At 41.5% G+C, this 22,434-nt stretch overlaps 1 protein-coding gene across 1 annotated transcript in view; it reads left to right on the forward strand.

Moving 5' to 3' along the window:
• The first annotated feature begins 389 nt into the window (after positions 1 to 389).
• TESK2 (testis associated actin remodelling kinase 2) overlaps positions 390 to 22,434 on the forward strand; it is a 128,281-nt gene continuing 106,236 nt past the window's right edge. Inside the window, exons 1-2 of the mRNA XM_032361153.1 lie at positions 390 to 803; positions 22,047 to 22,357. Coding sequence (XP_032217044.1) covers positions 22,136 to 22,357 — 222 coding nt within the window. The 5' untranslated portion in view covers positions 390 to 803; positions 22,047 to 22,135. The remainder of the gene's footprint in view (positions 804 to 22,046; positions 22,358 to 22,434) is intronic.

The raw sequence follows: 22,434 nt of genomic DNA on the forward strand, positions 1-22,434 counted from the left end.
CTCTGCGTTCATTTTTATCTTTTCTTTATTCAGGTAGTCCTTACTTAGCTATACCCTTCACCAACCGAAAATCCGCGACAGTCGAATCCATTTTCTGTTGGTTTTATTAATTACCAATGATTGTTCCCTCTCGTGTTTACTGCTCTCCTCCCACCGCCCGAGGCTTGGGGACTTGAATTCCCCCAGGTGTATTCCCTCCTCCTTGGTTCCGCCTACCTAAACACACTGCTTCTTCTGTTTTTAACCTCCTTTTCTTTCCTATTGGTTCTCTTCGTCTCCCAGAGTTGGCGCTGAGGGCTGTTGATTGGCTTTCCCGAACGCCTATTGAGGCCACCCTCATACCACGTGGCATTCCTAGTGCTAATTGGGTAATTCCTCTAGCTCGTTTATCAAAGATTGACGATTGATTGGCTGCTCGGAGGCTTGAGGAGAGGGGCGTGCTCGCTTTTAGCCCCGCCCCAGTCCCCCTGCCTGGCGGGGCAGGCGTTTCAGTCGCGGGCGGCTGCGGAGCTGGTCGGAGATTCAGCTCACTTTTCAGGCTCGCCGTTGGGCTCATTCTCTTGGCCCCGCCAAACAGACGGGGGGAACGGTCCCGACTGCGGGGCCATGGCAGTAGCCTCCTCGTCCTTCGCTGCCGCTAGTTCCGCCGAGTCGCCTGCTTCTGCGCGAGAGACCCCCACCACCTCCGCGGGCTAAGAGCCTCAGCCGCCTCGGAGCTGTGAGGACTACTATGCTCCCACTTTGCTGCTGCCTCCGCCTCCCGCCCGCGCAGACACCCCTCTGGCTGCTCAGTCCCGCCTCAGGTAACGCCGAGAGAGCGCATAGGGCACAAACCCCGGGCGCCCCGGCCCGCGCGCCCGGGCGCACGGCTCCTCCACTGCCGTGGCTCCAGAGCATTGGCACTAGGGTCTCTCAGCACCGACAGGACCTCTTTGCTTCCCAGGATCCTCTGAGGGGCTGGGGATACTCCTCGATCCGTTTTCCTTCCCTTTTCACTTTCTTCAGGGTCCCGGGACAGCTCCCATCCCTACCTCCGCTTCCTCGCCTCAGAGGCCGGGAAAGCTTTAGAAGTTCCTTGGTAGCAGGGACCCGGTCCTTGAGTCCTCTCAGGGGCTTTTCTCACTTCAGAGACTCAGGAAGAACTCTTGCTTCAGAGAGCTCCAACTCCGCACTGAGAACCTTCCTCGTCCCTCAGAGATCAGGACTCCCTCACTTTACTTCCCTCAAACATACTTTTTCCTGGGAACTTTCCCTTTTTACGTTGGAAAGTACTCTGCCCGCCCCCCGCCCCAAGACAGTACTGCCTCCCCCTCTTTTCTCTTCTCTTTCATCCTTATTCTCCCCATCCTTCCCTTTCGCTCTTCTTTTTACCCTTCACTTGGAAGATTCTGGACTAACCCAGTATTTAGATTTAGCTAGACACGAAACTCATGTTTGTTTGATTTAAAGACCTTTCCGTTTACAACTCTGAGAAAACCTTGCTGAAGAATTTGGACTTTATTCCGTAGGTATGGGGAGCCACCGAGGGTTTTGTAAGCAAGGGGTTGTTGGTATGACTGATTAGCTCTGGTGAGCGTGTGAAGGAAGAATTGGAAGTGAAGACAGTGTGGAGGCAGAAAGCCTAGGTAGGCAGGCAACCACTGTGCTAATCCAGGCCAGAGGGGATGAACTGGAATAGTGGGAGGAAAATGAAGAGAATGACATGCACTTCTGGGACGTTTAAATTCCATGAGGTTTCGAGTTGGGAGCGGTAGTGGGAGGTTTCTGACTTCGCTGCTGGGCTGCACTGGTAGTGTTAATTGTAACACGGAACATGAAGAAGCATTTAAAAAAAAAAAAGATTTTATTTTTTAATTTAAAATATTTTATTTATTTATTTGACAGAGATTACAAATAGGCAGAGAGAGAGGGGAAACAGGCTCCCTGCCAAGCAGAGAGCTCAGTGTGGAACTCGATCCCAGAACCCTGAGATCATGACCCCAGTGGAAGGCAGAGGCTTAACCTACTGAGCCACCCAGGCGCCCAAGATTTTATTTATTTATTTGACGGAGAGAGAGATCACAAGTAGGCAGAGAGGCAGAGAGAGAGAGAGAGAAGCAGGCTCCCCGCTGAGCAGGGAGCCCAGGACCCTGGGATCATGACCTGAGCTGAAGGCAGGGGCTTAACCCACTGAGCCACCCAGGTGCCCCTGAAGAAGCAGTTTGGAGGGAAGGCCATGAATTTTGTTTTGGATATGTTTAATTTGAGGTGCTTTTCAGATATTACTGTGGTTTGCTGGAAATTTGGGTCTGAAAATTGGGAGAGAGGTTGGAACTGAATACATAAATTTGAGGGCACCTGGATGGCTCAGGTGTTTGAGCAACTGCCTCGGGCTCAGGTTATAATCCTGGAGTCCGAGAATCAAGTCCTGCGTCAGGCTCGTTGCTCTGTGGGGAACCTACTTCTCCCTCTCACCCTCTCTGGTCTTGTGCTCTGTCACACCCTCTCTCAAGTAAAATACAATCTTAAAAAAATGAATATGTAAATTTGAGGGTCAAGAGAGAATATAACAGGGATATATTTGAAGACTTAGTATGGGATGGTAATACTGAAAGAAGAGACGAAAAGGGTTATGGACCAGAAGGAACATCATTGTTTGAAGGGTAATAGACATGGAGAAAGAGAGGTTGAAGGAATGGGACAAGAATAAGAACAGAATAGTATTATAATAGAGACCAAAGGAAGAAGGGTTTCAAGATGGGAGGGGATGACCGTCACTGTCAGGTGCTGCAAAGCTCAAGTAGAATGACGATTAGAAGGAAACCACTGAATTTGGCAATTAGGAGATCACTTGTTTCCTCTAAAAGACACTTTGACTTGTGCAATGGTGGAAATGCAAGCAATAGATCATGATGGATTGAGGAACAAATAGGAGGCAGTGAGTAAAATTACTCTTTCAGCAAGTGTGGTTGTGAAAGAGAGCTGATGGTAACATTTTTATTGAGAATATATTCTATGTCAGGTACTGTAAAGATGCTTTATAGATCCCAACAGCCTTGTGGTGTAGGTATCAGTATTCCTCTTTTACAACTGGGAAGACTGTAGGCAAGAACATGAACTTTCCACTATGGCACTTTTTTTTTTTTTTTTTAAAGATTTTATTTATTTATTTGACAGAGAGAGATCACAAGTAGGCAGAGAGGCAGGCAGAGAGAGAGGAGGAAGCAGGCTCCCCGCTGAATAGAGAGCCCGATGCGGGACTCGATCCCGGGACCCCGAGATCATGACCCGAGCCGAAGGCAGCAGCTTATCCCACTGAGCCACCCAGGCGCACCCCCCCCCTTTTTTTTTTTTAAAGTATTGGTGAAACAGTTTTGTAGGTTGAGGGGAAAATTTACCTAGGAAATATCTTGGGTATTTCATTCTTTTATTTTTTAAAATGATTTTATTTATTTATTTATTTGAGAGAGAGAGAGATAGTGAGAGAGAGCATGAGTAGGGCTCCAGGGCATTTCATTTTTTGATACTAAAAGGTTAGAAGTTAAGAAGGATAATGGTGTGGTAGAAGGAAAAGAAGGTGGGGGAATTTGACAGATGGTCTTACTTTCTTGATGTGATTAGTTACCTTTAGAGAGGTCACTTATTTCTGGAGACTGAGGAGCTACAGTGAGTATTAGGGCCATGGAAATCTTCAATGGAAAATGAAAATAGATTAAGAATAAAAAAAAAGATTGCTGACCACATTGTGGGCCCAGTAAAAGTTAGATATAATATGTTTGTAAGGGGCCCAGTAGCATGGATTTTGCATTATCCCCAGCAGTTTAGGAGTGGGAGTGCAGAAAAGATAAGGTTGAGTTGATCCAGAATTGGAATATATAAGAAGAGAAGATAAGATGGAGAGAAACTGTACAGTGCTAGTGATATTGTGGGAGTTATGGTGGAGTCTGAGAGTCCAAGCTGGGGTTTTAAGAAGGAAATCCTTCAGAGGGCCCAGTATACTTGGAGAATAAGGAGACAACCAGAAATGTGGTTGAGGGGTGCCTGGGTGGCTCAGTTGTTAAAAGTCTGCCTTCGGCTCAGGTCATGATCCCAGAGTCCTGGGATGGAGCCCTGCATCAGACTCCCTGCTCAGTGGGAAACCTGTCTCTCCTCCTCTGATTCCCACCCCCAACCCACTTGTGTTCCCTCTCTCACTGTGTCTCCCTCTGTCAAATAAATAAATAAATTCTTTCAAAAACAAATGTGGTTGAAGACCAGGTTCTTTAAGAAATACAGAATGGGGGCACCTAGGTGGCTCAGTGGGTTGAGCCTCTGCCTTTGGCTTGGGTCATGATCTTGGGGGTCCTGGGATTGAGCCCCACATCGGGCTCTCTGCTTGGTGGGGAGCTTGCTCCCCCCACCCTTCTCTCTGCCTGCCTCTCTGCCTGCTTGTGACCTCTCTGTCAAATAAATAAATAAAAGCTTAAAAAAAAAAAAAAGAAATACAGAATGGGAGGGGTGCCTTGCTGGCTTAGTTAGAGGAGGAGTGTGCGGCTCTTGAGGTTGTAATTTTGAGCCCCACAATTGGTGTAGAGATTTCTAAAAAATATATAATAATAAAGAAGTACAGAATGGGACAGCTGAGAGTTTGTTATTTCAAGATTTGAAAAAAACAGCGTATAGGGGTGCTTGTGTGGCTTAGTTGGTTAAGCGTTTGCTTTTGTCTCAAGTCATGATCCCAGGGTCCTGGGATTGAGCCCAGCATCTAGCTCCCTGCTCAGCAGAGAGCCTGTTCTCCCTCTCCCTCTCCAGCTCCCCCTGCTTGTGCTCTCTCTCTGTCAGATAAATAAAATCTTAAACAAACAAACAAAAAACCTCCAAAAGCTCTAAGATATAACTATTATAATGCTGTTGAAGGGGAATGGAAGTATAGGTTATTGAATTAGGGGGAGGTTGTGGGGGGCTGTGAAGTGTGCTGAATATGTCAATAGTATGGATATCATAATTGTCTAGTATGATAGCAGGAAATGGAAAAGAGGAGATAGTGGGTTCTATAGGTGGGGCTGCTCAGACCTGAGGGACCCAGGATTGAATTAGAGGTTCTTTATTACTTGTTAGAAAGTAGTACTAGGGGACACCTGGGTGGCTCAGTCGGTTAGGCGCCTGCCTCCAGCTCAGGTCACAATCCCAGAGTCGTGGGATCAAATCTCTCATCAGGCTCCTTGCTCAGCATGGAGCCTGCCGCTTCCCCTGCTTGTGCTCTCTCACGCTCTTGCCCTCTGACAAATTAGAAAAAAAAAAAAAAAAAGAATGTAGTACTAGGTGATACAGATGTTTGTGTGAATTAATGTCAAGATCCTGTGCCCTGGATCTATGATATCTTACTCTCTCATACAGATATATATTTGGGATGGTCTCAAACAAAAATCTTTTGAGATTTGGTATATGGTAGGCCTATTTAATTCTGTTTAAAAGTGTATATATGTTGAGAGACTAAGCTAAGGACTCTTTACCCCAGAATCCCCAGTAACATTTTATGCTTACGTTAAATTTTTTTTATTAATGTTTTATTTATTTGTCAGAAAGAGAGAGCACACACACAAGCAGGGGGATGGTGGCAGGCAGAGGGAAAAGCAGGCTCCGTGTTGAGCAAGAAGCCTGATGTGGGACTCATCCCAGGATCCTGAGATCATGACCTGAATCGAAGGGAGAGTTAACTGACTGAGCCACCTAGGCATCCCTGTGCTTATGTTAATTGTGAAAGGAAAATTGCATATTTACATGTACTCATTCCTTGGTTTACTTAGAGTAGAAAGCTGACTTAATCTTTTTTCCCTGTGTGGAAGTGTTTATAGATATATTCTTAGTGTTGTACACTTCATTGCTCAGCAAAATGAACATCGCATTGGAATTTGAAATCTATGATAAGAGCCTTTATGAGCATTTCATCTTCTTCCAGTAAATGAAGCCCAATTATTACAATGTATAGTGTGGGTGATGCTGAATGTTTTGGACCAACAATGGGTATTATACTATTTTCAAGTCATCATATGGATGACTTCAGTGTGTCTCATTAGTATTGTTTTTGCCAGTACTCAGAGTGGGTGGTTTTTTCAGTTAGAGGCCTACTTGTGATAATTTAAAAAAAATTTTTAATTGGTTTTCTAAAAAAGATTTTATTTATTTATTTGACAGAGAGAGGGAAAGCGGGAGAGTGCAAACAGGGAGTGGCAGAGGAGAGGGATAAACAGTCTCCCCCATGGAGTGAGGAGACCTACTCGGGGCTCGATCCTAGGACCCTGAGATCATGACCTGAGCCAGAGGCAGACACTTAAATGACTGAGCCAACTAGGCACCCCTCTTTCTTTCTTTCTCTTTCTTTCTTTCTTTCTTTCTTTCTTTCTTTCTTTCTTTCTTTCTTTCTTTCTTTCTTTTCAAGTTCTGTTTATTTGAGAGACAGAGCATGAGCAGAGGGATGGGCAGAGGGAGAGGGAGAAGCAGACTCCCTGCTCAGTAGAGAGCTTGGGTGGAGATTGATCCCAGAACCATGGGATCATGACCTGAGCCTAAGGCAGGTGCTTAACCAGCTGAACCACTCAGGTGCCCCAGAAAGTGGGATTTCTAAGTTAAAGGATATATGCATTTATAACTATGAAATTTTGCCAAATTGCTTTCCTTGGAGGATGTTTTAATATACATTGCCTGTAACTCACCATCATTAACTCTATCTTAGATTATACTTAAAAGGTGCTATGTGCCAGGTACTATTCAGACTGCTTTCCATATATTTTTTTACATATATATTTAAGCTTACTAATATTCCTTTGAGATAGGTACTATTATTATCTTTATTTTTTAGGTTAATAAATTCAGGAAGAGAATTTAAGAGACTTGCCCAAATCATATAGGTACTGTGGTAAAAATTCAAACTAAGCACTCTGGCTTTAGGATCAGCATTGTTAGAATTACACTTTGCTGTTATTGAAGGTACTCTGGTACCTCAGAGTGGTTTTAAGTTTTAAAAAATTATGTTAAAGTTTGGCATCTTTTTATGTTGAGTTATTCATATTTCATTTTCTGTAAACTACCTGTTTAAATTTTTATTTATATGTTGTCATAGGTCTCTTTTCTATTGATTTCTATGTCTTTATATATTATATGTGTGTACATACATACATATATACTTAATATAGTTCATGTATATATGATAGATTTTTTTTCTGTGGTATGTATTATAAATATTTTACCATTTTGATATTTGTCTTCTGACTTCTTTTATTTTATACCCATGAAAAACTTTTAGATTTAGGTGTATTTTTATGCAAACAGATTTTTGTTTTTTATGTAGACAATTTCTTTTTTTTTTTTTTTAAAGATTTTATTTATTTATTTGTCAGAGAGAGAGAGCAAGAGCGAGCACAGGCAGAGTGGCAGGCAGAGTCAGAGGGAGAAGCAGGCTCCCTGCGGAGCAAGGAGCCCGATGTGGGACTCGATCCCAGGACGCTGGGATCATGACCTGAGCCGAAGGCAGCCGCTTAACCAACTGAGCCACCCAGGCGTCCCTGACAATTTCTTTTTTTTTTATTTTTATTTTTTTTATTTATTTATTTTTTTTTTTTTAAAGATTTTATTTATTTATTTATTTATTTGAGAGAGAGACAGTGAGAGAGAACATGAGCGAGGAGAAGGTCAGAGAGAGAAGCAGACTCCCCGTGGAGCTGGGAGCCCGATGCGGGACTCGATCCCGGGACTCCGGGATCATGACCTGAGCCGAAGGCAGTCGTCCAACCAACTGAGCCACCCAGGCGTCCCTCTTTTTTTTTTTTAATGTAGACAAATTTCTTAATCTTTTCTTTTATGGCTTTTGGATTTTGAGTCATAGTTAGAAAGGTCTTCTCCATTTTAATTCTCCACTTTTTATCTATCCAGTGGGAACAAGAAAACAATTATTTTGAAGGTCAAAATATTTTGTGAACTATAAACTGTAAATCATTCTATAGATGAAATATGGTGTTATTTAGTAATTTGTCTTCTGGATAAATTGTGTAGAGGCTGTCATCTCCTCTGCCTTAAGTGGAATACAGTGACATAATTTTCTTTCTGCAGTGTGGAAAACTGGTGGTATTGATATTGTGGTCAGTGTTTTCCTTGGACAATTTGCCTGGGATCTTTTTCAAAAGTAGGGACTGTGGAAATCCTAAAGTATTTTTGCATACTTTAGTTTTATTCTTTGTATTAGAATTCTTTTTTAACTTAAAAAATTTTTTTTAATTTTTTTATTTTTTTGAGATTTTATTTATTTGACAGAGAGAAACATAGCCAGAGAGGGAACACAGTGGAGGGAATGGGAGAAGGAGAAGCAGGCCTCCCGCTGTGCAGGGAGCCCAATGTGGGGCTCAAACCCGGGACCTGAGCTGAAGACAGACACTTAACGACTGAGCCACCCAGGCACCTGACTTTTTAAAATTTTTTAAAAAATTTTTGTTTACTGGGGTGCCTGGGTGGCTCAGTGGATTAAAGCCTCTGCCTTCAGCTCAGGTCATGATCCCAGGGTCCTGGGATCAAGCCCCGAATCGGGCTCTCTGCTCGGCGGGGAGCCTGCTTTCCTTCCTCTGTCTCTGCCTGCTTCTCTACCGACTTGTGATCTCTCTCTGTCAAATAAATAAATAAAAATTTTTAAAGAAAAATTTTTATTTATTTATTTGACAGAGAGCGACACAGTGAGAGAGGGAATACAAGCAGGGGGAGTGGGAGAGGGAGAAGCAGCCTTCCTGCCAACCAGGAAGCCTGATGTGGTCTTGATTCCAGGACTCTGGGTTCATGACCTGAACCGAAGACAGATACTTAACCACTGAGCCACCCAGGCTCCCCTAGAATTCTTTTTTTTTTTTAAGATTTTATTTATTTATTTGACAGACAGAGATCACAAGTGGGCAGAGAGGCAGGCAGAGAGAGAGAGGAAGGGAAGCAGGCTCCCTGCTGAGCAGAGAGCCCAATGCGGGGCTTAGTCCTAGAACCCTGAGATCATGACCTGAGCCGAAGGCAGAGGTTTTAACCCACTGAGCCATGCAGGCGCCCCTTTTCTTTCTTTTTTTTTTTAATTTAATTTTATTTTGTAAACTTTAAAAAAAGATTTTGTTTATTAGAGAGAGAGAGAGAGAGGAAACACAAGTTGGGGGCGGGACAGAAGGAGAGGGAGAAGCAGACTCTCCACTGAGTAGGGAGCCTGATGTGGAGCTCAGTCCAGGACTCCTGGATCATGACCTGAGCCCAAGGCAGTTGCTCAACTAACTGAGCCATTCAGGTCCCCCTATATTAGGATTCTATAATTAGAATCTGATTAAAAGTTCTCAAAAATTGTTTTGCTTTCACATTAGCTATAATTTGCAAATTTATACATTATTTACCATGGGTGTTTTATTTCTGCTGACTGGTAGGAATTTGTACGTTGGGAGGATACCTCACTTTGTGTGTGTGTGTGTGTGTGTGATTATAAAATTAATGCATTTCATTAATGTCAAATATGAAAGTAGAGGTGGTTGTAAAGGAAAAGATACAAATTATTCACATCTTCCAAGATTCTAAAAGTTATTGGCCAATTTTAACATTTGGGATGTATCTGCTTAGAATTCTTCTTGTGCTTTTTGTGTATTGTCATCACCAACGCTCTATGGCTTGGCATAGTGCCTGGCCCCTAGTAGGTACTAAATTAATGTTTGTTGACTGAGTGAATGAAAAAATGAACATGCTTTTACATAGAAAGTATAGAATCTGAATGGCCTATTTATTTTCTTACATACTGTAAATTTTTTAAAAAAGATTTTATTTATTTGTCAGAGAGAGAGAGAGCACAAGCAGGTAGAGTGGCAGGCAGAGGCAGAGAGAGAAGCAGGCTCCCCGCTGAGGAAGGACCCCGATGCGGGACTTGATCCCAGGACTCGCTTAGGCTCAGGCGCCTTAGATTTATTTATTTTAGTGGGAGAGCAAGTGAGTACACAGGCAAAATAAGGGAGGTGAGGGATAGAGAGAGAGGGAGAGAAAGAATTTCAGACAGACCCACATTGAGTATGAAGCTGATTTGGGGCTTGATTGTAGGACCCCGAGATCATGACCTGAGCCAAAATCAAGAGTCAGACACCCAGCCGAGTGAGCCACCCAGGTGCCCCTTTATTATTATGTACCGTGTTCTTACCATAAAGTAAATTATAGAAATGAAAATGTTATTAAGAAAGTCATAAGGAAGAAAAAATACATTTATGTACTGTACCATATTTATCAGAGTCCTTTATAAGTGGATCCATGTAGTTCAAACTTTTTGTTCAAGGGCTGACTGTACTGTACTGCTAAAAAATGCTAACCATCATCTCAGCTTTCAGCAAGTCATAATTTTTTTGCTGGTGGAGAGTCTTGCTTTGATGTTGATGGCTGCTGCCTGATGAGCATGGTGGTTGGTGAAGGTTGAGGTGGCTGTGGCAAGTTCTTAAAATAAGACAACAGTGAAGTTTGCCAAATTAATTTTCTCATACTTGCAGGAACGATTCTTCTGTGTCATGTGACACTGTTTGATAGCATTTTACCCATAGTAGTACTTCTTTCTAAATTAGAGTCAATCCTGCCAAACCCTGCAGCTGCTTTATCAATTAAGTTCATATAATACTCTAAATCCTTTGTTGTCACTTCATCAATCTTCACAGCACCTTCAGGAATAGAATCCATCCCAAGAAACCATTTTCTTTGCTCATCTATAAAAAGTAAATTTTATTTCAAGATTTTAACAGCTTGGTCACAGCTTCAGGCTCCACTTAAAAAAAAAGTTTTTTTGTTTGTTTTTAGATTTTATTTATTTATTTGAGAGAGAGAGAGAGCAAGCATGAGCAGGGGGTTGGAGGACAAAGGGAGAGGGAGAAGCAGACTCCCCGCTGAGCAGGGAGCCCAATCCCAGGACCCTGAGATCATGACCTGAGCTGAAGGCAGACACTTAACTGAGTCACCCAGGTGCCCCCACTTTTTAAAAAAGATTTTATTTTTACTTATTTATTTATTTTAAGGATTTAACTTATTTGAGAGAGGACATGGGAGAGAGAGCGAGCGAGGGAGGGAGTGCAAGGATGAGCAGGGGGAAGGGCAGAGGGGGAGGGGGGTTAGGGAGCCTGCCCTGGTTGATCTCAGTACTCTGAGATCATTAACTGAGCTGAAGGCAGATGGTTAATTGACTGAGCCACCCAGGCACCCTCTCAGGCTCCACTTCTAATTCTAGTTTTCTTGCTATTTCTACCCTGTCTGCAGTTACATCCTCCACCTGACGTCTTGAATCCCTCAAATTTTTCCATGAGGATTGGAATCAACTTCTTCCAAACTCTTGCTAATATTGTGGTTTTGACCTCTTCCCATGAATCACAAATGTTCTTATTGGCATCTAGAATGGTGAATCCTTTCCAGAAGATTTTCAATTTACTTTGCCTGGATCCATCAAAGGAGTCACTTCCTATAGCAGCTGTAGCTTTATAAAATGTGTTTTTTAACTAATAAGACTTGAAAGTCAAACTTAACTGTCCACATTTCTTTTTTTTTTTTTTTAAAGATTTTATTTATTTATTTGACAGAGAGATCACAAGTAGGCAGAGAGGCAGGCAGAGAGAGAGAGGAGGAAGCAGGCTCCCTGCCGAGCAGAGAGCCCGATGCGGGACTCGATCCTAGGACCCCGAGATCATGACCTGAGCCGAAGGCAGCGGCTTAACCCACTGAGCCACCCAGGCGCCCAACTGTCCACATTTCAATATTGTGTCTCCTGAAATAGGGAGACCCAAGGAGAGGGAGAAAGAGGGAAAAGCTGGTTGGTGGAGCAGTTAGAACACAGAACATTCAGTTAGGTTCTCCATCTTACATGGTACAGTTTGTGGTGTCCCCAGACAATTAGTAACATCAAAGATCACAGATCACCATAATAAATACAATAATGAAAAAGTTTGCGGTATTGTGAGAATTACCAAAATGTGACAGAGAAAGATGACGTGAGGAAATGCGGTTGGAAAAATAGTGCCAATAGAGTTAATCAATGCAGGAGTGCTAAAACTTCAATTTGGGGAAAAAAAAATAAAAGCAGTATCTGTGAAGCGCAGTAAAATAAGGTATACCTATATTCATGTGCTGGATTTTCTTTTTAAAGATTTTATTTATTTATTTGAGAGATAGAGAGGGAGACACAGAGGGGGACAATGAGAGGGAAAAGCAGACTCTTCCCCTGAGCAGGGAGTCTGAAGGGGGAACTCGATCCCAGGACCCCAAGATCATGTCCTAAGAAGAAGGCAGATGCTTAGCTGACTTGAGCCACCTAGGCGTCCCTTGAGTTTTTATTGACAAAATATTTATCTTTTGTTTGTGAAGCCTTTTTGTCTTTGTTATTATGAGAAAAATGTAACACCCATTTATCCATCTCCCATATATAACAGTTGTTAACCTTTTTTTTTTTAAGATTTTATTTATTTATTTATTTGGCAGACAGAGATCACAAGGAGGCAGAGAGGCAGGCAGAGAGAGAGGAGGAAGCAGGCTCCCTGCTGAGCAGAGAGCCCCATGCGGGGCTCGATCCCAGGACCCTGGGATCATGACCTGAGCTGAAGGCAGAGGCTTTAACCCACTGAGCCACCCAGGCGCCCCAGTTGTTAACCTTTTGTAAAATTTGCTACATCTACTCTTTCTGATATATTTTAATGCAAATGCAAACATGCTATTTCACCTCTGTTTCTCCAAAAATAGTCTTATATAATCCTAATGTCATTGTCACACTTAAACAAAATAATGATTTTCTACTATCATCGTGGTGCCTGGCTTGCTCAGTTGGAAAGCATGTGATTCTTGATTTTAGGATTGTGAGTTTGAGCCCCATACTGGATGTAGAGATTACTAAAAAAAATAAATAAAAGCAATTTTCTTTGTTGTGGCTTCACCTGGGTGGCTCAGTTGGTTAAACGTTTGCCTTTGGCTCAGGTCATGATCCCTGGGTCCTAGGATTGAGCCCTGTATCCACCTCCCTGCTCAGTGGGCAGTCTGCTTATCTCTCTACTCTGCTACTCCCTGCCCATGCTCTCTTTTTCTCAAATAAATAAATAAAATCTTTTTAAAAATTAAAAATATAAAAAAATAATTTTCTACTATCTAATAGTAGTCCTTATTAAAATTTCAACAGCTGTCTTTTTTTTTTTAAAAGATTATTTATTTATTTATTTGACAGAGAGAGATCACAAGTAGGCAGAGAGGCAGGCAGAGAGAGAGGAGGAAGCAGGCTCCCCGCCGAGCAGAGAGCCCGACGCGGGACTCGATCCCAGGACCCTGAGATCATGACCCGAGCCGAAGGCAGCGGCTTAACCCACTGAGCCACCCAGGCACCCCTCAACAGCTGTCTTTTATACCTAGTTTCTTTAAATCAGGATTCAGTCTAGTGTCATTACTATATTTAGTCATTATAGCTCTTTTTTTTTTTTAGAGATAGAGCATGCACAGGAACTAGGGGAGGGGTAGATGGGGAGGGGGAAAGAGAGAGAGAGAGAATTTTTTTTTAAAGGATTTTATTTATTATTTGACAGAGAGGGACACAGCAAGAGAGGGGGAGTGGGAGAGGGAGAAGCAGCCTTCTCGCCGACCAGGAAGCCTAATGTGGGGCTCGATCCCAGGACCCTAGGATCATGATCTGAGCCAAAGGCAGATGCTTAATGACTGAGCACCCAGGTGCCCCAAGAGAGAGAATCTTAAGTAGGCTCCATACCCATCACAGGGCTCCGTCCCAGGACCTTGAGATCATGTCCTGAGCTGAAATCAAGAGTCAGCTGTTCAACTGACTGAGTTACCCAGGTGTCCTAGTCATTATAACTCTTAATTTCAGAATTTGAATAGAACACTATGCTTTTCCCTTTTCTTTTTTCTTTTCTTTCCTTCCTTCCTCCCTCCCTTTCTCTCTCTCTCTCTCTCTCTCTCTTTCTTTCTTTCCTCTCTTTGAAGATTTTATTTATTTGCCAGCGAGAGAGAAAGAGAGCAAGTGAGCCTGTGATTGCGCAAGCAGGGAAAGTGGCAGGTGGTGGTGGGGAGGCAGTCCCACTGATGTGGGACTTGATCCTAGGACCCTGGGATCATAACCTGAGCCAAAGGCAGACTCTTAACTGACTGGGCCATCTAGGCGTCCCCCTATGGTTTTGTTTCTTTGAAAAGATTATTTTTTTAAAATAGAACTTTCTAATAATAGGGACACCTGGGTGGCTCAGTCAGTTAAGCCTCTCACTCTTGATTTTGGCTCAGGTCATGATCCCTCTGCCTCTGTCCCTCTTCCTGCTCGCTCATGCATGCATGCTCTCTCTCTCTCAAATAAACAAATCTTAAAAAAAGAGAACTGTCTAATAATAGAACAAGCCACTGGAGGAATTACTGAGTTCTTTGTTAGTGGTGTTTTTTCAGTAGGCTGAGTTGACTCTTGCCTCTGTACTGTTCGATCCAGTGGACACTTTTTCTCATATTATTTGAATACCTGTGGTATTTGATATATTAATCATTTCCACCTTTGGCTTGTGTGACATAGTTTCTCTTGGTTTTATTTTTTACCTCTTTTGTTTCTGTTTTGTCCTGTATATGTTGGTGTTCCCTTCACCTCTTATCTGATCTCACTTTTGAGATCAGGTATCTCACTTATCTCACTTACAAAGAAGGAGACTGGGCTTTGGCACATAGTAGCAACTCAGTAAATACTAGCTATTACTCATACTCTCAGGCTAATCCTCTCTTCTGAGCTCCAGCGTGCTATCTTCAACTGCTTCCTAAATGTTGTTACTTGGTATTTCTTTAGGCATCTCAAACTCAGTAAGACCAGGAGTAAATTTGAATCAATTAACAAATCTTTTGGTGAATGCCTATTCATTTCCCCCAGTCACCCAAATCTGAAACATGGCAAGGCTTCTAGTTAAAATTGGAGTCATCCTAAGTACCTCTCATACCTCCTACTTCATTTAGTTACCATTTTAAAGTCCCACTTATCTTCTCTCCAAATTCTCTGTCTTCAATGTTAGTGCCTCAATTAAGCCCTCCTCCTTTCTAATCTGTCGTTAGCAATTGTCACATTGATTTACAGTTGTGTTTCCAGGGGGAGACTAAGCTCCTGGAGGGGTTGAGTCATGTTTTATTTGGTTTTCTGTATCCTTATCCCAGAGAGACAGTAGTATAGTGATTAAGAGTATAGGCTCTGGATTTGAATTCTGGCTCTGTGACTTCTTCGCTGTAAGAACTGGACAGGTTAATTCCTTTGCATCTTTGTTTCCACATTTATAAAACAGGGATAATAATGGTATCTATTTTGTAGGGCTGTTATGAATATTAAACATATAAAGCACTTGTAAGACTGTGTGGATTGTTGTAAATGCTCAATAAATATTATAGCACTTACCATAATGCCTTGTACCTAGTAGGAACCCAATTAACATTTGAATAAGTTAACAAAGGGGTATGGATTCCTGGATTGATCAAAAGATTGGATTAGTTAATCTGAATGTCTTTAGAACTTTCAACCTAAGTTTCTGTTTTATGTCGTGACCTAAGGCCTGGTACATTGTAGTTAAAACAGCAGATAAGATGTTTATCTGAAAGAGATAATACAGTTTTAAGAACTGGCTTTTGATTTGTCTGACAGTAATATATGTCATTGTGTAATTCATGGCTAATTAAATAGGGGATGCCAGTTTTTATGTTAGATTGCCTTTGGTTTGAATGGAAACTGCAACTCATTATTTCACAGTAGGATGGCAAGTTCAGCAGTATTGCTTTTATTTTAAATTAGGCAGTCATCCTGAAATGTGTCTGTATTTGCTATGTTGGTCCATAGAAAGGATAGCAGCTGAGCAGACCTGTCAGGTAGATTTGCCATGTGGTTGGTCTTGATACACAGCTAATGCACTTGTCAGTATTCCTATTCTGGAAAATGGCCAGTTTTCTGGGCCGTATCTTACCTATCACCAATCTTTGTTTTATTTTTTTAAAAATTTTTAAATTAGGGGCACCTGGGTGGCTCAGTGGGTTAGGCCGCTGCCTTTGGTTCAGGTCATGATCTCGGGGTCCTGGGATCGAGTCCCACATCGGGCTCTCTGCTCGGCGGGGAGCCTGCTTCCTCCTCTCTCTCTCTCTATGCCTGCCTCTCTGCCTACTTGTGATCTCTCTCTGTCAAATAAATAAATAAAATCTTAAAAAAAATTTTTTTAATTAAAAATTTATTTTCCAATCTTTGTTTTAGTTTGACTTTAAAAGTTCTAATGATAATAGAAAGAAAATGTATGATTAGGGTATTATTTGTTATTCTTTCTCTACTCTTTATACCCAGGGTATAAAAGTCCACTGAAATCTCAGCAATCCTTTTTACTCACCATGTGGGACTTCATTACCAACTTTGTGCCCCCATGATTCTATATTTGAATGGATATTGAAAATTTTTGGTTGCTGGTTGACACTTTCCATGTCCTGCCTGCTATTGGTTGACAGTTGCAGGATTTTATTTAATCTCCACCACTGTGAAGTTTATGAAGGGGTAAGAAACAGCAAATCCTGTATATTAGAATGGAAAAGAAGAATGATTGGGAGTTGGCATATTTTCTCTGTGAGCTTGGCATCCATCTTTAGATGTCTGTTTAAACCAATGCCACTTTTTATGTCTGTAGAATGTGATTAAATGATGGAAGGCTTGGGACACCTGGACGGTTCAGTTGGTTAAGCATCTGACTCTTGATTTTTGGCTCAGGTCATGTTCTCAGGATTGTGAGCTCGAGCCCCACATTGGGCTCTGTGCTCAGGGTGGGGTTGTGCTCAGGGCGGAGTCTGCTTGAGATTCTCTCTCTCTCCCCTTCTGTCCTTCCCCCCTGCTCGCATGCATGTGCTCTCTCTCTCTCTCTCTCTCTCTCTCAAATAAATAAATAAATAAATCTTTAAAAAATCCCTTAAATTTTTTTTTTAAGATTTTATTTATTCATTTGACAGACAGAGATCACAAGTAGGCAGAGTGGCAGGCAGAGAGAGAGGGGGAAACAGGCTCCCCATTGAGCAGAGAGCCTGATGCAGGGCTTGACCCCAGAACCCCGAGATCATGACCTGAGTCAAAGGTAGAGGCTTAACCCACTGAGCCACCCAGGCACCCAATTTTGTACTTTTTAAATTAGAAATAATTCCTACTTTGTAATGTTGTCATAAATACTAGAGATAGCATATGCAAAACACTTGGTAGAATGCATGGCCCATGGTAAATGGTGGCTGCAGTTACTATTTCCAGAAGCATTTCAGGTGTTAGTATGATCTAACTGGGAGTCCTAAAAAGTTTTCCTTGATTTTCTGGAAAATCATTTATGGAATTACTACTTGGAAAGATATGATATATAATACTGGGTATAGATTATTTAGCTTACTCTTTTATTGATAGCTTTTCAGATTACTTTCCCCAAAGCTTTTAATTATACCTTCTTTGTGAAAAATAAATCAATTCTAATATCAGTATAAATTAGCCTTTAAAAAAATAGTCTATTTATTTATTTATTTAAAAAAGAGAGAGAGGGGTGCCTGGGTGGCTCAGTGGGTTAAGCCTCTTCCTTCGGCTCTAGTCATGATCTTGGGGTCCTGGAATTGAGTCCCGCATCGGGCGCTCTGCTCAGCAGGGAGCCTGCAGTCCCCCTCTCTCTGCCTACTTTTGATCTCTCTGTCAAATAAATAAATAAAATCTTAAAAAAAAAAAAAGAGAGAGAAAGAGTGTGCACGTGTGACTTGGATGAGGGACAGAGGGAGAGGGAGATGGTGCCTTTGAGCCTAGATCCCAGGACCCTGAGATCATGACCTGAGCTGAAATTAAGAGTAGGTTCAAAATGCCAAACATACAGAGCCACTCAGGTGCCCCCAAAATTAACCTTTGAAAAGACATACTTACGTAGAAAAAGAAAGCAAAAGTTTTGAACTTTGCAGGTTTTAAGTATTGAAATTGAGAATACGGTTACTAAAAAATGATTTGTGTCCTTGCTAGCAACATAATTTTGTTATTTTTTTGAAAGAATGCTAAAGGCTATTTCCTAGTTTCATGTCAAACTGATGAAGCTTGTCTAACGCCGTGTTTCTCAGTGGGGGCATTTACTGGCATTTAGGGCAGGACAATTCTTTGTTGTGCAGGACTGTTGTGTGCATTGTAGGACATTTAGCTTCCCTGGACCCTGCCCACTAAAATGCCAGTAGTGCCCACCCCACACCCTCACCATTGTGACAATAACTTCTCCCTGACAAGGACCACCTTCCCCGTAAATTTTCACATGTCCCTTGTTTCCCCTTGAAATATTTTTAGTGAAGCAGATCACACAAGTTTTCATTTAAGAATACCAGAGTTTTACATGCTGAAAACTATTCTTTTTTTTTGGAAAATGCCTTAATTTAATCATGATTGTTGGTAATAAAAACTTATTATAAAAGGAGATCTCTGGGGGTGCCTGGTGGCTCAGATGGTTAAGCAACTGACTTTGGTTCAGGTCCTGATCTCAGGGTCCTTGGACTGAGCCCTGCATCAGGTTCACCGCTTAGCGGGGAGTCTGCTTGTCTTTCTCTCTCTATCCTTCCTCCCTCCTGCTTATGTTCTCTTTCTCTCTCAAATAAAATCTTTTTTTTTTTTTTAAGATTTTGTTTTTATTTATTTGACAGAGATCACAAGTAGGCAGAGAGGCAGGCAGAGAGATGGGGGAAGCAGGCTCTCTGTTACCAGAGAGCCCAATGTGGGGCTTGATCCCAGCACTGTGGGATCATGACCTGAGCTGAAGGCAGAGGCTTTAACCCACTGAGCCACCCAGGTGCCCCTCAAATAAATAAAATCTTAAAAAAATGAAAATCCCTGTTATAGAATTTCACTAGCACTTAGACATACAAGAGTTATTCAAGTGAATTAATATAACAGCAATTCTTTTTTTTTTTTTAAGATTTTATTTATTTATTTGACAGAGAGAGATCACAAGCAGATGGAGAGGCAGGCAGAGAGGGAGATAGAGGGAAGCAGGCTCCCTGCTGAGCAGAGATCCCGATGTGGGACTCGATACCAGGACCCCGAGATCGTGACCTGAGCCGAAGGCAGCGGCTTAACCCACTGAGCCACCCAGGTGCCCTATAACAGCAATTCTTAATATATTAACAGTATTTAGGAAAATCCTATGATGCCATGTAAGGCAATAAAACTGTGTACATTTATAATAAATAGTAAATTTATTTCATAAATCTTTCCATAGTAAAATTTTTTTTTAAAGATATTATTTATTCATTTTACGGAGAGAGAGAGTGAAAGAGGAAATACAAGCAGGGGGAGTGAGAGAGGGAGAAGCAGACTTTCTGCTGAGCAGGGAGCCTGATGTGGATGTCTATGTGTGATGTGTGATGTGTGATGTCTATCCCAGGACTTTGGGATCATGACCTGAACTGAAGGCAGACACTTAGTGACTGAGCCAGCCAGGAGCTCCGTAAAATTGTTTTCAAATAAGTGAACTTAATTGTTAACATTTCCAATACAAATAGTTTCATTTCTTGACCAGGATGGACAATAATTTTGCATTTTTTTCTGGATGAAAGACTTCAAACATATACCAGTTTTCATATCATAAAGGTGCAGTTGGGAATCCCAGCTGTGTCACATTGCCAGTACAATGTTTTTGGGAGAACTCAAGGCAAAAGATCAAAGGAGTTGTAGTCCCTTGTTAGTGACATTGATAGTATTTATTTTTTTTTCCATTGCCCCAGGCAAACAAAGTGCTATCCTTACTAAAGGTATAGACTTTGCAATGTTTCCCAGATTACCTTGGAAACAATGTGCTTTCTATAAAATGTGGTCCATTTATCATGGACAGTCCTTCTGATCCTCAGACTGTCAGGAGAAGCATGGATGGAGCCATCTTGTCATGGGAAAATTTATTATTATTATTATTATTATTTTTAAAAGATTTTATTTATTTATTTATTTGACAGAGAAGTAGAGAGTACCAGTTAGGCAGAGTGGCAGGCAGAGGGGGAGGGAAAAGCAGGCTCCCCACTGAGCAGGGAACCTGTTGTGGGTCTCGATCCCAGGACCCTGGGATCATGACCTGAGCGAAGGCAGCCACTCAACCAACTGAGCCACCCAGGCGCCCCCAAAATTAATTATTCTTGATCAACAGAGTGTAGTCTTTTGAATCAAGTAGTCTCTTTAAAATGAGATCTGGGGGCACCGGGGTGGCTCAGTGGATTAAGCTGCTGCCTTCAGCTCAGGTCATGATCTCAGGGTCTTGGGATTGAGCCCAGCATTGGGCTCTCTGCTCAGCAGGGAGCCTGCTTCCCCGTCTCTCTCTGCCTGCCTCTCTGTCTACTTGTGATATCTCTCTCTCTGTCAAATAAATAAATGAAATCTTTAAGAAAAATTTTTTAAAAATTAAAAAAACGAGATTCACATTTTTTTCAGTCATGTCTTTTTTTTTTTTTAAGATTTTATTTATTTGAGAATGCAAGAGAGTGAGAGAGAGAGAGCATGAGCAGAGGAGGGGCAGAGGGAGAAGCAGACTCCCTGCTGAGTGGGGAGCCTACTGTGGGGCTCGATTCTGGGATCCTGAGATCATGACCTGAACCAAAGGTAGATGCTTAACTGACTTAACTGACTGAGCCTAAAGAATAGGACATTCTTTAAATGTTTGATAAAATTCACCTATGAAGCCCTCTGGTCCTGAACTTTTGTTTGTTGGAAGTTTTTTGATTACTGATTCAATTTCATTGCTAGTTATCAGTCTGTTTAAATTTTCTTACTTCTTTATGATTCAGTTTTGGTTAGGTTACGTGTTTGTAGGAATTGATCCATTTTTTCTAGGTTGTCCAATTTGTTGGCTTATAATTTTTCATAATATTCTCTTACAGTCTTTTGTATTTCTTGGCATTGGTTTTTATTTCTTCTCCTTTATTTCTGATTTTTTGAGTCCCCTCTCTTCTTTTTTTGATGAGTCTAGCTAAAGATTTATTAATTTTGTTGATCTTTTCAAAGAATCAGTTCCTGGTTTCATCAATCTGATCTGTTTTTTAGTTTCAATTTCACTTATTTCTGCACTCATCTTTATTATTATCTTCCTTCTGCTGGCTTTAGGCTTTGTTCTTCTTTTCCTAGCTCCTTTAGATGTAAGATTAGGTTGTTTATTTGAGATTCTTCTTGCTTCTTAAAGTAGGCCTGTATGGCTCTAATCTTCTCTTTTAAAACAGCTTTTACTGCATCCCAAAAATTTTGGACAGTTGTGTTTTCGTTTTCATTTATCCCCATGTATTTTTAAATTTCTTCTTCAATTTCTTGGTTGACCCATTTATTGTTTACTAGCATGTCGTTTAGCTTCCATGTATTTGTGTTCTTTCCAGATTCTTTCTTGTGATTGATTATAGTCTACTCATATTAAAGGACTTAATTTTTCAAATGAAGAGAAAATTATGTAATGTAAGCTATGAAAGGCATTGGTATGAACATATGCTTTTATTTTTTTGAAAAAAAAATTTAAAAAGATTTTACTTATTTATTTGAAAGAGAGAACACAAGCAGGGGAGTGGGAGAGGGAGAAGCAGGCTTTCCCTGGGGCTGGGAGCCTGATGCGGGGCTTGATCCTAGGACCCTGGATCATGACCTGAGCCGAAGGCAGATGCTTAACGACTAAGCCATCCAGGCACCCATGTTATTTTGTTTTTTAGAATGTAATTGATGATCTTTATTATAGTCTACTCATATTAAAGACTGACTATGTCTTGGGCTTTAAGACAGAAAGAGAGAGAGATCACAAGTAGGCAGAGCAGCAGAGAGAGAGGGAGAAGAAGGCGCCCTTTCTGAGCAGAGAGCCTGATGCGGGGCTCAATCCCAGGACCCTGAGATCATGACCTGAGCCAAAGGCAGAGGCTTAACCCACTGAGCCACACAGGTGCCCCATAAAGTATTTTTTTAAAATCTGAAATTCAAGAGCTAGAACGTGAAAGAGGAAATATTTTTACGTTGATAATTCATTAATTTGCATGTATGCAATCATTCATAGTTTTATGAAATACCTTTCTGATCTCTCATTTAGTGTCAAACCGGAAGAGAAGTAAAACACAACAAAATTTTATTATGTGTGGAGTTCCTTCTTAAAAGAAGAAAAAAGTGATTATTGAGACTATGGATCGGAGCAAACGGAATTCAATTGCAGGCTTTCCTCCACGTGTGGAGCGTCTTGAAGATTTTGAAGGAGGTGGTGGAGGAGATGGGAATATGACCCAAGTGGGAAGAGTTTGGCCATCTTCATATCGAGCTCTTATAAGTGCCTTTTCTAGACTGACACGTTTGGATGACTTCACCTGTGAAAAAATAGGGTCTGGCTTCTTCTCTGAAGTGTTCAAGGTGAGTGATGCCTCTGCTTTTCTCATTTTGGCTTATTGATAATCACCTTTACTGCCAAGTTGATAACTGTATAATTA

This window comes from Mustela erminea, chromosome 10 (genome assembly GCF_009829155.1).
Source record: "Mustela erminea isolate mMusErm1 chromosome 10, mMusErm1.Pri, whole genome shotgun sequence".
Taxonomy (NCBI): Eukaryota; Metazoa; Chordata; class Mammalia; order Carnivora; family Mustelidae; genus Mustela; species Mustela erminea.